The sequence below is a fragment of the Pseudorca crassidens genome, chromosome 17 (assembly GCF_039906515.1).
Source record: "Pseudorca crassidens isolate mPseCra1 chromosome 17, mPseCra1.hap1, whole genome shotgun sequence".
NCBI lineage: Eukaryota > Metazoa > Chordata > Mammalia > Artiodactyla > Delphinidae > Pseudorca > Pseudorca crassidens.
In genome coordinates, this window is record NC_090312.1 from 40,145,900 (window position 1) to 40,161,056 (window position 15,157).

The 15,157-nt window shown below is 41.2% G+C and overlaps 1 protein-coding gene across 2 annotated transcripts in view; it reads right to left on the minus strand.

Annotated features, from left to right (window-relative positions):
• The window catches only part of CPQ (carboxypeptidase Q), a 468,037-nt gene that overhangs the window by 254,202 nt on the left and 198,678 nt on the right, over window positions 1-15,157 (minus strand). For both annotated transcript variants that reach the window (XM_067711716.1, XM_067711715.1), the window contains exon 4: window positions 11,943-12,150. In XM_067711716.1, the coding sequence (XP_067567817.1) occupies window positions 11,943-12,150 (208 nt within the window). The remainder of the gene's footprint in view (window positions 1-11,942; window positions 12,151-15,157) is intronic.

Genomic DNA, 15,157 nt, shown 5'->3' on the forward strand with positions numbered 1-15,157 from the left:
CAACACAAATATAAAGGTTTGGTTTATGAGACTGTCACAGTGGGTAACACATGGATAGCGCTCAATAAATAGTCAGTGAATGAGATATAGCATAGAATAACAAGTTGATTTGAGCTATTCCCTTTTATAAAATTTCAGTTGGTTAGCATGATGCCTAGCAAACCACATAACTGGTTATAAAATGTTAATTTCTACCTGATTGTTGTAGCAGAACTGGAGGAGCAAAAGCCCAGGGAAAATCCAGGTGTTCTTCATTAGCTATTTCTTGGCCCTACATTTAAGCTTAAAGTTTTCAAAACACAGACCCAGATACTCTAGTGAAGTTACAACATAGGGAGGTACCTATTTTGGATAGCCTGAACTCCGCCTTTCACTAAGGATTTATACAGTACCTTTTTGTTTTAATTTTTGACATAAATACTTCAGTGTTTTAATTGCTTTCCTATCTTCTTAAATAGTACATATGGAACTTTCTTGTAGACTCAACTCACTCTTAGGAACATTAGTTACTACATTATCATGTAATATAGTAAGTTCTTAAAGAGATTCTCATACCCCAAATGCTATGATTTTTGAGTTGTGAGATTTGTTTTGTCCTTTACTTGCAGTTTCTAAAATGTGCCTTGCAGTGTCACACTTTTATAGTTTTTTGCACACATTTTCTCTTTGCCTAGAACACTTCCCAATAAATTCTTGGTCCACCTATTAAATTCCTACTCATCTCTCTCATCTTTCAGTAGCCAGCTTTCCTGACAGCTCAGACTCAGTTATTCCTCTCTGTGTACCTTATACTCCTTGATTGCTATATTAGCTAACCCCAAAACTTAGTGGCTTAAAGCAATACATATTTATTATATCACACATTTTTGGGGGTCAAGAATTTGGGAGTGGCTTAGCTCGGTGGTTCTGGCTCAGAGCCTCATAACATTGTGATCAAGACGTTGGCCAGGGTTGCAGTCATCTGATGGCTTGACTAGAGCTGTTGGATCTATGTGCTGGCTAATTTGGGCTGGTTGATAGCAGAAAGCCTCAGTTCTTCACCAAGTGGACCTCTGCCCCGGGGCTGCTTGAGTATCCTTACAACATGGCAGCTGGCTTCTCCCAGAATGAGTGATCCAAGAGAAAGAACAATAAGAAAGCCACATTGCTTTTAAGTTCTAATCTCAAACATCACACACCATTATTTCTGCCACATTCTATTCGTTAGAAGTAAGTCACTAAGTACAGCCTACACAAAGGGGAAGAGAGGCCAGCTCGATCTTTTAGAGGGAGATTAAAGAATTTGCAGGTATATTTTAAAACCACCAAGATTGCTCTTATGGCATTATAATTATTTATTTGAACACTTTGATTTTTAGGTTGTTTTTTAGGACATCCTTAAAGCATTTATTTTACCCTAAATAAACTAGAGATCTGGGCAGTGACTATAGGAAGTTATAGAGTATTCAAACTTTGAATTTTATCTTCCACTTATTAGACGTGTGTCTGACTTTAGTCATTTACTCTGAATCTCAGCTCCCTTGTCTTGAAAGTGAGAATCGTAATCATCAGCCCTGTTAGGATGAGGTAGAATAATACAGGTGAGAGTCCGCTGCAAACTGCAAGGTACTGTATGACCACATTAGTACTGAACCAGCCAGGATGCAGTCAGTACTGCAAGCCCTGTGTTAGCAGAGTCTGGCTTCCAGAATTTACCACCTAGTTTACTTAGCAGCCACCATGCAAGGGCCCTTATCGCTTCTCCTCTCCTCTCTGTCTCAGAATATCTCCAAGCTTATAACACAGAGTTTTGCACATAGTAGCTAATCAGTAAGCATTTGTTGTTGTTCACTATGAAGCTGACAGTTGTCCTGGTTTTCTTTTCATTTAGGGTAAAACAGAGGAAACTTTTTAAATAGCAGTATTTCACAAACTAGAATAGAAAGTTACTAAGACGTACAGTATAATGAATTGTTAAGAAAGAGTACACACTCTGAGAAGGGACAGTCTTGAGTTAAACTCTGCCACTCAGAAGCTTTGTGAATTCTGTGAACTCTTTAAGCCTGTTTCTTCATCTGTAACATGGGGATAAGAGCACTGATTATTTGACAAGGTCATAATGAAGATCAAAGGAGATAATACATGAGAAGCATCCAGAATACTGCCTGTCAATAGTAAGTCCTCCATTAAGTGTATTATTATTCATCATATGATTATGATTATTACGAATTGGCTCCAACGTTAATATGGGAAAGGTGTTCAAACCCATGAACGATGGCATCCTCCTGCCTGCAAGTCCCATTTTGCACACTAAGAAGACACTGAGTCCAGGAAAGAGTACTCTTTAAGGCTTGCCTTGCCTACCTGGGTGGCTATCTAAAACAGCCTGTCTGGCTTGAGCTATTTCCACTTGCTGACTTTATGAGCCCAGAGGCATGCACAGCTATGAGCACGTTTCAGAAATTTGAAAAATAAACAATGAAATGTCTCATGCTTGCCACACATGTATTTTTCCTACCATGATTTAGGTTGGCTGGCTCTAAACCATAAAAAGTTTATAATAAGAAAGAAAAAGAAACTGAAATTTGCCAGTTTAAAACTCTAACGCCAGCCCCCAAAACTTTCCAACTCAAGGTTAAGATGTGAACCAATGTTCCAATATGTTCATGAAAGATTTAATAATTACTTTGCTTATGAAAGTTTAAACAGCTGCTTAAGTGAGTAAAAAGGCTCCCACCCAGGCAGAATAACTTGCTGTACCCATTAAGAAGGTTTTACAAATCATCAGACTACACATTCAGATGAAAGGAAAGCCGCATTTGCTGCACAGCCTCTAACTATTCAATTATGTATGGAATGAGTTTGTCCACCAGGCCAATCAGGTTTTGTTTATTCCTTCAACAGGGCTCTCGACAGCATCAGTGTTAAGGCAGTTTCCAAAGGGATTGCTGAGCTTTTCAATAATGTATTTTTAAGAACACATACACGAACTAGGCCATGACTTTTTCTTTAGGTTATTTTACAGCTCACTTCCATGAAGACAGAGTTCACTATCAAATGGATTGGGAAATTATAGGAGGTCACATCACATTCCTTAAAAGAAGAATAACATTACTCTTTGGGCTTTCATATGCATTACTCCTTCTGCTTGGAATATTCCCCATCCCAACTCCATCCCTGTAACTTTTAGCAGGTTAACTCTTCATGGATAACTACTCGTGCTGTGGGAGTAAGTTGGATCTCTCCAGAAAGCCTTCCTTGGCCTCCCTGACCGGGATGGTTATCCCCATCATACCACTTTGCTACCATATTATAGCACTTACCACCTGTTACTGCAGTTACTTGTTTAACTGCCTGTCTCTACCATGAAACCCCAAGTGCTCTGAGGGCAAATTAATATACCAGCATATGGTAGGAGCTCAGTAAATTCCTGTAGAATTAATGAATAAATTCTCCAAATCACCCAAACTGCACTTTTTCTCCTTCTATCCAAACTTTAACAACTCTTGCCAATTTTATTTCTGAAATATTTCCTGAATCCTTCTCATCTTTTCCAACACTATTTCAGCTGTCTCAGCTCAAGTCCAGCTAATCTCCTGGCTGAATTTCAGTTTTGCCCTGTGAATATATACAGTGGGTAGCGTGAACCAAAACGAAAAATCCACTGCTAACCCAACCTTTCAGTGATTCCCTGCTGTCAAAGGACAAAGGACAAAGGATAAAGCCCGGCCCTTCAAGTGGCATGCCAGGCTTCTGTGGTCAGCGCCTCCTGATGCGCCACTCCTATTTCTCAATTCCTTACTTTTGCATAAGCTCTCCCCTCTCCAAAGAAGGCTAATATTTATTGAGGGTCAGAGAGGCAAAATAACCTAACAACGTAAGATAAGAAGCAGGATTTGAATTCTACAGGCTATGTTTCTAACCACAGTGCTGTGCTGCCCACCCAATGCTATTGCTATAATCCTAGTGCTTGACGCACACCCCATACTCCATAAATGTGTGTTGAATGAATGAATGAACAGTTGGGGGGAAAAAAAAGAATATAAAAAAACACCAGAATATAAACTATCCAGTGGATCTTATGCCTCTTTTCTCCTGTTTCTCAGAAAGTTTGGGGAATATTGCAAAACGACCTCTTAAAAGATTTCCAGAGCACATGAGCACATTAAAGGCTAAGACGTGCCTCAAAAAATGGCGTTTGTTTAACTGTTTTCAATAGAAGAGTTCCTAACTGTATCTGAACAGAGAATATTTTTTTTTTAAAAAAAAAAGGAAAGAAAGAAAAGAACACCTACCAACACCCCTACACTGTGAAAGAGTGAAAGGGCTCCCATCTAAGAGTATACAGTGTGCACCGTCAGTCTCATGATAATCTCCAAGTATTTTTTTTTAATAATGGAATTTTCAGGATGGAAATGACCTTTGAGCTTTTCCAGACAAAGTCCCCCATTCTATAGTTGAAGGATTAAGTGGCCCAAGGTCACTCAGCTTATTTGTGGCAGAAATAAAACCGGAACCAAGGCCTGTCAACAGCCACCCAGTGGGTCCTTTCCATCACTCCACAACAGTGATTCTCAATGTGCAGTGACCTCTGTCCCTCAGGGGGACGTTTGCAATGCCTGGAGACATCTTTGATGGTCACGGCTGTGGGGAATAAGGGAGAGGCGGGGGATACTGCTAAATATTCTACAGTGTACACGATAACCTCCCACAACAAAGAATTATCTGGCCCCAAATATCAATAGTGATGATGTGGAGAAACCCTGCCCCACACTAAACAAAAGAAAAAGCAAACTCTCCGGTGAACAGGCTAGAGCTTTCATTTCAACGTTTCCCACTAGCCTGCACAGTGCTGCATTATATTTGAAATAATACTGGCATATGAAACTGAAATTGTTCTTTGAATCCCTGAAAATAACTGCTCTTGGAAAAAGGCTTAGATAAAAAAAAAAAAACAATTCCCCCTCATCAAGGCTTTAGGAAAATGGGTTTGGATATTATCAACCAAAAAAAAAAAAAAAATCCAAAACACTCTTCTTTTCCATACAATTCCCTCAGAAGAATTCTTGAATATATTAACATTGTTTAAATATTGCATTTACTAGGCAAGACCTCAGAATAAGGCCTAGGAAATCACTGAGGAGCAATAGTAATGGGCCAGCCCTAAAGCCAGCATGAGAGACTCTGTTCTCAGTGAGACTCTCTCCCACAGGTGCCCTGTACCCCTGGTCCCAGGTAATTTCCCCTCTCGTCAGGTCAATTTGAGCACAGCCTTCCTTCTGTGTTCGCTTGTTTGTTTGAGTGAGAGACCCTGGAAGCATCATAAGCTAAGCCTGGGAAAGACTATCTAGGGTAACGTCAGGATGGGGCCCCAGCTACACTGGGGGCTACACGGAGGATGCCCACAGGCAGCCCCTGCTTTCCAAGAAAGCAGCTCACTCTTGGGAGTGCCTTGTGAGAGTTTCCTCACTGGGTTAATGTGCCGTAGTTCGATGTCATCACTGGGGAAGCTGGTCAGAGGATACACCCAAGCTTTCTGCACTATTTTTTTTTTTGCGGTACGCAGGCCTCTCACTGCTGTGGCCTCTCCCGTTGTGGAGCACAGGCTCTGGACGCGCAGGCTCAGCGGCCATGGCTCACGGGCCCAGCCCTCCGCGGCACGTGGGATCTTCCCGGACCGGGGCACGAACCCGTGTCCCCTGCATCGGCAGGCGGACTCTCAACCACTGCGCCACCAGGGAAGCCCATCTGCGCTATTTTTGCAACTTCCTGTGAGCCTAAAATTATTTCCAAATAAAAAGTGTTTTTTAAATGATGTGATTGGTAGTAGATCTGTTTTGGCTTTGTTTGTGGTCCTTTGCTAAAACAGAAAACACCTGGTTACCTGATTGGTGAGGGTGAAGGTGTATGCACAGGGGCACAGGGGAAGAGGGCATCATGAAGTGTCACTAACACCGAAGAAGTGCTACATCCATCAGACCCCCTTCCAAAAGGACAAGGAGCTAAGGAGGAATGAGACCCAAATCAGACTTGATGGAGAGAGGATGAATAGGAGGAATGGACCAAGCACCGGTGGGTTTCCCAGGTTACAACCCTCATGGGTGCTCTAACGAAGCTGTGAGACAACAAGGGACAGTCTATTTGAGAGTTCTTCGTGCCTAGGAGAGCGGTATCAGAGGAAAATGCACAAGAGAAAGACACAAGTAATGACTTAGTAGGGTTAGCATGACTTGAATCCTGAATCAACAAAATCCCCCAGATTTAAATGCTATCCATCCAGCTAAAGTGTGCCCAGGCATAATGGAGTATCCTTGAGGTAGAAAGAAATGGGAGTCAGGAAATCTGGAGTCACATTCCAGATGTGTCCTATCAGGTATTTGCTGTGTCTCCTTGGTCAGGTCACTCAGATTCAGTTTCCTCATCTGAAAGTCAGGGAATTGGTACTAAATTGCTAAGATCCTTACCTGTCTGTCTCTGCCTAAGACTATTCTAAGAGGTAGGATACCCTCTATTGATTTAATAAAAAATAAAACCTATTCATGGATGGCAACAAGTTTCCTATAAATTTTCCAATGCAAATTAGCTCTTTAATGAATGGTAGTAGAATAACATGGCAATTAGTGCCAGGGAGGATCAGCTCAGAAGTCAAAGAACTCTCGTTTCCACCCTCTCAGACTCATTCTCAACCATGGACGGGCCTCACAGATACAATGATTTCCCAGGGAAAAAGCTGTCTGAGAGAAAGGAGTTGCAAAGCCTAAAGTCAGGGCTTCCAGAGGCCTGCTTTCCCCCAGTGAAATGCACCCCCTCTAAGTGTTCAAGGTCTGCTGAATCCTGCACAACGTGCCCAAATCACAGAGGAGCAGTTTCAGAAGAGGTGGAGAGAGAATTCCGTGCCCGGAGGAGCCAGCTCGTGGGGTTTTAGGAAGAGGGTAAGACTTATGTCTATAATACCCTTATTCTGCCTTTTCACATATTGAAACCCAATAAAGTATTTGTATGACTGGCATTTTTTAAAAGCCTGTGGTTAATTCAGTCAAGGCTTATGTCTGGATTATGCGGTAGGGTTCTGAGATATGTTAATGCTTCGTTAATCACATATTCACTTTTCCAGAGCTGAAATTCACCACATGTCGTCCATGGATCTCAGGCCAAATCGGAAGGATTCTTTACGTGTTAACTGCTTCCCTTTCATCCAGGTGCTGTGCGTGTAAGGGGCTGTGCTGGGCGTCACCGCCGAAGCGTATAAGCCACTGCCTGAGTGTTAGCTCACTTTCAAGCCACCCAGGAAGAATAATGCTGATTTCAACATATCCTCTTCATTTTTATTTTTTTAATCTAAAAAAATTTTTTTATTAGTTTTTATTGGAGTATAGTTGCTTTACAATGTTGTGTTAGTTTCTTGCTGTACAGCACAGTGAATCAGTCATACGTATACCCATATGCACTCTTTTTTAGATTTCCTTCCCATGTAGGTTACCACAGAGCACCGAGTAGAGTTCCCTGTGCTATACAGTCTGTTCTCATTAGTTATCTATTTTATATATAGTAGTGTATATATGTCAGTCCCAATCTCTCAATTCATCCCATCCCCTTTTTCCCCCTTGGTAACCGTAAGTTTGTTCTCTACATCTGTGACTCTATTTCTGCTTTGCAAATAAGTTCATCTCTACCATTTTTCTAGATTCCACATATAAGTGATATTATACGATATTTTTTTTTCTCTTTCTGACTTACTTCACTCTGTATGACAGTCTCTAGGCCCATCCACATCTCTGCAAATGTCACTATATCGTTGCTTTTTATGGCTAATATTCCACTGTATATATGCACCACATCTTCTTTATCTACTCCTCTGTCGATGGACATTTAGGTGCTTCCATGTCCTGGCTATTGTAAATAGCTGCAATGAACATCGGGGTGCATGTGTCCTTTTGAATTGTGGTTTTCTCTGGATATATGCCCAGTAGTGGGATTGCTGGGTTCCTCTTCATTTTTAGAAATAATTTCCACTCCATCTAGTTTGCTCAGCATTATTTAGCACTATTCTTTAGTATAAAAAGTAGCAAGGTAGCAAGGATGTGTCAGGGATAAGTTAGTCAACCTAAAGTATCAAGACCAACATTTATGTCATTCAGCATACTTATCATTTAAAATAAAGTTGAATGATTTTAGAAAAGCTTGTCAGAGTTTAGGAGAACTGAACTCCTTCACTAGCCAATGAAAGAATGGGTCTTAGCTGGTACTGAATCTCCATCATACACTTCCTTTCCCTCTTTCTTCATTCTAATTTTCTCCTCATTTATAAACAGTACTATATTATTTAACCATAACTGTCTCCTATTTAACCCCCCCCAAACGCCCCCCTGCATGGTCTCTTTTCTTCTGTCTTCTTCACCTCTGGTCACTTACCTCAGCATTTACCTAGATCATAACCTTTATCTTATTGGGAACAGGAGAGGGGACCTGACAGCATGGAAACACCATTTTGAGATCGGTGTTTTAAAAGATAACTGAACTGCATTGCAAAAATGCAGAAGCAGAAAGAGAACAAAAGAAAAGAAAGTCAGGAGGGAAATAGCAAGGGCCTGAATTAGAACAGTAATGACAGTAAAGACAAGACAGGGACAGATTTTTTTTTTTTTAATAGGCTGAAAGTAGGCTGAATAGGAAATGGTTCCTGACTGTAGGACAGTAACAAAGAGGAGAGAACGAAAAACAACTTGACGTTCCTGAACTGTGCTGATAGGTAAATATGGTTCCTTTAACAGAGACAAGAAACCAAGGCGAGGTGTTAGGTGTGAGGGAGGTGATGGACTCGAGTTTAGCCATACAGAGCTGCATTCATGGGTGATGTCCAATGTGCCTATGGACAACCAATGTTCCAAATGGGCAGGAAAACTTCTGGATTTAAAGAGAATAGAGATTAAGAAAATCTTCTACTTGTTTTCTTCCTTTATTCTTCTCTTCATTTTACTGAATTAAAATATGCATTGAGAAGCTACTGCATGCCAAGTTCTTGGGCAGGCATTAGGGAAAAAAAGAAAAGAAAGTAAATAGAATGCTCAGGGCATCTGCAAGTTCTGGTGGGAGATGACAGCATAACAATGGCATAAAGTGGTGGGATGAGGGGAGGGTTCCCAGAGGAGGCTTTATCAGGGATGGACGGTGCTTACTAAGGTTCATTAACTCACCTCACACCTGGAGGGGAGAACACATGCTTTCCACTTCCCTTTCTGGTCTAGACATGCCCTGTGGTTCCAGGCAGGCTGTAAGGCAGATTCCCCCCCAAACACACACATGGACTTCACTTCACTGCACTCACCCACATTCCTTCTGGGCAAATGATGCTGCGACTTCTTTGTGGGAGACCTTTCGTTAATCTTCTATCTTTTACATGAAGCCAACAAGGTATTTATAACTAACTCTTGGGATGCTGTGCAACGTTATGATAGAGGTAAAAGTTTAATCCTGATTCCTGGGACAGCTCTGAAATTGTCCATCACTCTCCCGGAGAAGGTGCTACCCCCATGGAATACAGAGGTTGAAGCATCTTGACAGAGATTAGGGTGCTTAAGATTCAGGCCAGCCCCACAGTTCCACCCCTAGGCACCTACCCAAGGAGGAATGAAAACATACGGCCATAGGGAGACTTATACAAGACTTATACAAGAATGTTCACAGACACTTTACTCATAACAGTCAAAAACGAAAAACCACCCAAATGTCCATCATCAGCGGTGAATGGATAAACACACTGTGAAATGTGTCTTGGGCTGCAGCAGCTGCAGGCTTGAGGTGATGCTGTGAGATATTACCCAGCAGTATAAAGGCATGGACAGCAGATACAACAACACGGATGAACCTCAAAAGCATTATGCTGAGTGAAAGAAGCCAGCCCGGAAGACCCCGCTTACATGATTCCCCCTATATGAAACTCTCGAGAAGAAAAAGCTATAGTTCCTTAAAGCAGATCAGTGGTGCCCAGGGCACAGGGGAGTAGACTGCACAAGAGAACATTTGGGGTGATGAAAATACTCTCTGCTACAAATGTGCTTACATTACTGGATTACAGTTTTCAACACTCATCGAATTGTACACTTAAATTTGGTAAGTTTATTTTATGTAAATTATACCTCAATAAAACTGATTGGAAAAACGGTCACGCAGGGCTGAGGAGGAGAGGCCCGAGCACACTCAGCTGGAAGATGCCGGCAGTTCCTGGGAAGCTCTGAGCCAGCACTACCTCAACCCTCCAGCTGCTGCAGCCCGAGAACACCTCTGTTTTAATGCTTTGACCTCAGAGCCCGACAGCCACTGGTCATTTCAGATTAAGGTTCCAATAACTCACTCTCACCTTGCCACCCACCCTCAGGCCAGAATCAGCCTGTTCATCCAGACAACTGATAATATATAATCCTAACCTCCTCCCACCCTGGACTAGGGATTACTCAGTACCTGAAACGTGGACTCTTGGCTCTTCTGTTGTTCTCGGTTTCCTAAAGAGACAAGGGGCTGGGCTTATTTGTTTTCTCAACATTTAAAACTACAGTTTCGGGCTTCCCTGGTGGCGCAGTGGTTGAGAGTCCGCCTGCCAATGCAGGGGACATGGGTTTGTGCCCCGGTCTGGGAAGATCCCACATGACGCGGAGCGGCTAGGCCTGTGAGCCATGGCCGCTGAGCCTGCGCGTCTGGAGCCTGTGCTCCGCAATGGGAGAGGCCACAACAGTAAGAGGCCCGCGTATGCAAAAAAAAAAAAAAAAAAACAACCTACAGTTTCTCTACACTGTCTGACTCTCCATGGTCCTACTGAGATCTTGCTTTTCCGTTATCCCTGCGGCCGTAACCCCAGGGTTGACGCATGTCTGGGTCCAGGGAGCAGGTCATTTAGGAAGGGAGAAAAGGGTCCCAAAACGTAAAACGCATCTTACTGCAGCGCAACCCTTTAAGTGTGAGAGAGGCCCTGAGTCAGGACACGTGAAGAAGGACTGTTTCTCCATTACTGTGCGCCTGTTCCTTCATCCCACTGACATTCTTAAACAAAATACAAGTCTGAACTGCCCAAACAGCTATATTTTTAAGTGCTATTTTCAGAATTTCAATAACTACTAATAAAGAAGGTTTGTACCAGAAACCTTATGAAAACCATCTTTTGTATACTTGATGTCATAGGAAGTAAACTGACATGACATTCAATGAGTGCATGTGATGCGACAAACACTATAGTGGGAGACTATCAGATATGCATTATCCAGTCTAGCCCTCATAGTAATCCTGTTCCTTACATACACCATCCCCATCTTTGTAGATAAATTCTCTAAGACTTAGAGAATAAGTAACTTGCTGAAGTCATTTAAGCTTCGGCTACTATACAGTTTGAATACGCATCTAAGACTATTTGAAGTTTCCAAAACAAAACAAAAAAAAAAACCCCTCTAAAGATTTCACATAAACTGTGGTCTACAGCTTGGATTAATATTCACAAGGTCCTGGGTTTGAGTCCTTTCTCAGCCATTTACTAGCTGTATGGCCCTTAGGCAAGTGAGTTTCCTTTAGGTTAATTTCCTCACCCGCAAAATGAAGAAAATAGACTTAGTTCACAGAGCTTTGAAAGGATGGAGGAAGGTAAGTCACACAATAAGCACGCCGTCAACTACTGGTATGATCTCAAATGCCAAGTGGCTCCAAATGGAAGAAATACAACACATATGGACAAATACTGCCCTCAACTATTCGGAGTTTAATTTCCACACAGTGGATCATATTCTGCCCTTCAGTTAGTCCTGCCCTTCTTCGGTCAAAGTAGTAAACTCTTGAAGGAAAAACAAAAAAGTGTCTGCCTTTAAGGAGTCTATGAAGACCCTCTCTGCAGACTCATTCTCTCTTTCCTAAACTGTCTCTAAAAACTAAAACTTGACCACAACACCTTATTCCCAGACAGCCCATCCCTTGCCTTCACTCACCTGCTCCGGATACTTGCTACCGACGATCTCTGCTACGGTGTTGAAGGAATCAGCATCTGGGTAGTTCTTTGCCCCCATCTTCAGCTGAATGACAATTCTGCTCCCCCGAGAAGCCATTCTTGACATCATCTCTGCATCTTCCACTGTAATACAAGCTGTTGGGATCTTTGGCACACCATCCTGGTATTCCTGAATACCTGTGTGAGGGCTTGAGAAAAGAAGCCACCAGGTTACCTTGAAAGTGGAAATGGACCAAAAAAGTATTTTTTAAAAGACTTTCACTGATCTCTGTTTTCATGTGAGGAAGGGAAAGGGTGGGCAATATTGGTTTACTTGCTTTTGATGTGAATGTAATTTTTCTTTTTGATAAAAATAACTTAGAAACTTCAATTTAATAAAAATTTCATTGACAACATTACATGAAGTTTATTACTTCATTACATGATGTCTAGGCTGCAGACTAGAAGGCCCACACGTCTGGAAGAAAACTGGCCCAGGTACAACCAGCTCTCTGGTCACTGACTGGCTCGAGAGCTACGCTCTTCCCACCCAAACACAGAGGTCTGCATATGTGGCCCTGCATAGGGGTAGAACACTGTGTGCGAAAACCATAGAACAACATCTGGGGAAATGTTTCGATTCCCAGGAAGAAAAGTGCCAGATAAACCCAGGTCTGTGATTTCACTGCCACAAGAAAAAGAAAACAAACTATTATGATTTTGGCATGAAGGGGGAAATATTACCCCAAATGGTCAAGTTTTTTCTGCTAATTTCCAGATGCTTCTTATATCACTGGAAACACTTGTAATTGAAGTTGATATTAATCTAAATTGAAGTTGATATTGATTCAACCTCTCCCCATGCTGAGTTTATCAAATTCACTTTCTAGAACTGTTCTTTCAAACTGTCCCCTTTTACCTCTGAGGTAAAACTCCAAACCACACCACCACAACTCGCTCAGGACCACAGCTTCTGAGCTCTCACCATATCCCATCAGTCTGTTCCTGTCTTCTGTGGAAGCACAAGCTAACAGCCTCCCTTTCCAAATTAAGTTTTCTTTTTGTACTTCCATACTCGTTTCAGGTTGTCTCATTTTCAGAGAAAAGCCTTTTTCCTCCTTTGAGCCATAACACATTTCTCTCCTGTACAAGTGACTCCAATCTGCACGTGCATAAACACAATGATCCAGTCTTATCACTGATTTCTGGGTGTGACTGTTATTGCTGTGACCGTGTATCAGGTGACTATTTACTGACTTAGAGAAACTGCATGACAAAGTGATTAAGAATACAGGTTCTGGAGCAAGACTGTCTGGGTTCAAATCTGGGCCGTGCTACTTATTGCTAATTGGCCTTGGGCAAGTTACACGTCTTTGCTTCAGTGGCTTCAGCTATGATTGGCGATGGTAACTATAATACCTATTTCATAGTTATTTTGCAAATTTAGTTAACTTATACAAATAACTCACTTACCCTGGAACATGGTAAGCCCTTAATAAATGTTAAATATTTATTACACTAACTTATCTATTACATTAACCCTGCAGAGAGAGACCGTGTAATCTCAAGTCCTTAGACTTAGACCATCTAAATACATCCTTTACGGACATTTCTTAACTGCTGACTGAAAATTGTATTCTTCATTAGAGAGAGACAAATGACTTATAAATTCAAAACTTATAAAGCAGAAACCCTGAATCTGAATCCCTGTTCTGGAATATGCCTAATCCACTCTAACTTCCAGTTTAGGTCACATCCTGGATCTACCATTCTCCACCTGCCTGACACCAAGCGACTTAGATTACCTGTTTCTGAGTTTCCACACCTGAAAAGTAGAGAATAATATTAGTATTGACCTCATAAGATTGCTATGAGGAACATAAGAGATAGTATATGTAAAGGATTTTAAAGTGCTTGGCATATAGGAATTACTTAGCAAACATTAGTTGTTATTATTATTTCTTCAGTGTTAATTTTCCCCACTGAGTTGGTAGAGTGGTTAATGACCAAAAGTATTTTGAAACACGTAGGAAGACAATCTAAATATTTATTATTCATATTACCTTACATGATGTCTAGGATTCAACAAACTCTCCTTGTTCTCAGGCTCTCTGACTCAAAAGGAGGTCAGTGTAACACCTCTTAATAGGCTCTTTTAAATAATGTTTCTAAACAAATTGGCACTAATAAGTTACAGGTAAGGCTTCTTAATTTGGGGACAGTGAATTGGGCATATACCAGGGGCTCCACTGAGGAAAATGGCATTTTCCAACTGTGGTTCTGAATTCAAGATATAAAAAGCTTCTAATTTGTTTCTACAATTAAGCATGTTCTCCAGTGGTTGAGTGTTCAGCATTGTTCAGTAGAAGTAGGCAGAGTGAAGACTCAACAGTTCTATTTAGAGTCCTGTGTTTTTACTGTCAATTGTCCTACAGGAGGTGATCACCATAAACATCACCTTCCTGGCCCCACTTACAAGCCCCACTTGCATTTAACAATAGCAAATGGTAAACTACAAAGGAAGCCATAAAAAATCAAAACAAGAACATTTAAAGATTAATACCAATCCTTCACAAAGTCTTTGAAAAAATACAAGAGGAGGGAACACTTTCCAACTCATTCTACAAGGCCACTGTTAATAAGAACAAAACTAGACATAGACCCTACAAGAAAAAAAACTATAGACCAATATCTCTTAAGAATATAAATGCAAAAAACAAAATCAACAAAATACAAATTGATACTGCAACATATGAAAAGAATTTTACACCATCACCAAGTGGTATTTACTCCAGAAATGCAAGGTTGATTTAACATCAAAAAATCAATCAATGCAGTGTATTATAATAATATAATAAAGGACAAAAACCACGTGATCAGCTCGATAGACGCTGACAGTCTTCGACAAAATCTAACACTCCTTCATGATAAAAACACTCAACAAACTTTGAATGGAAGGGAACTTCCTCAACCTAATAAAAGGTACCTATGAAAAACCCACAGCTAACGTCATACATAGTGGTAGAAGACTGAATGTTTTTCCCCTGAGATCAGAAACAAGGCTAGGATGTCTGCTCTGCCCACTTCTATTCAATGTTGTACTGGAGGTTTTAGCCAGGAAAATCAGACAAGAAAAAGAAATAAAAGAAATCAAGGTTGGAAACAAAGAAGTAAAACTATCTCTGTCCACAAATGGTCACGTATATAGAAAATCCT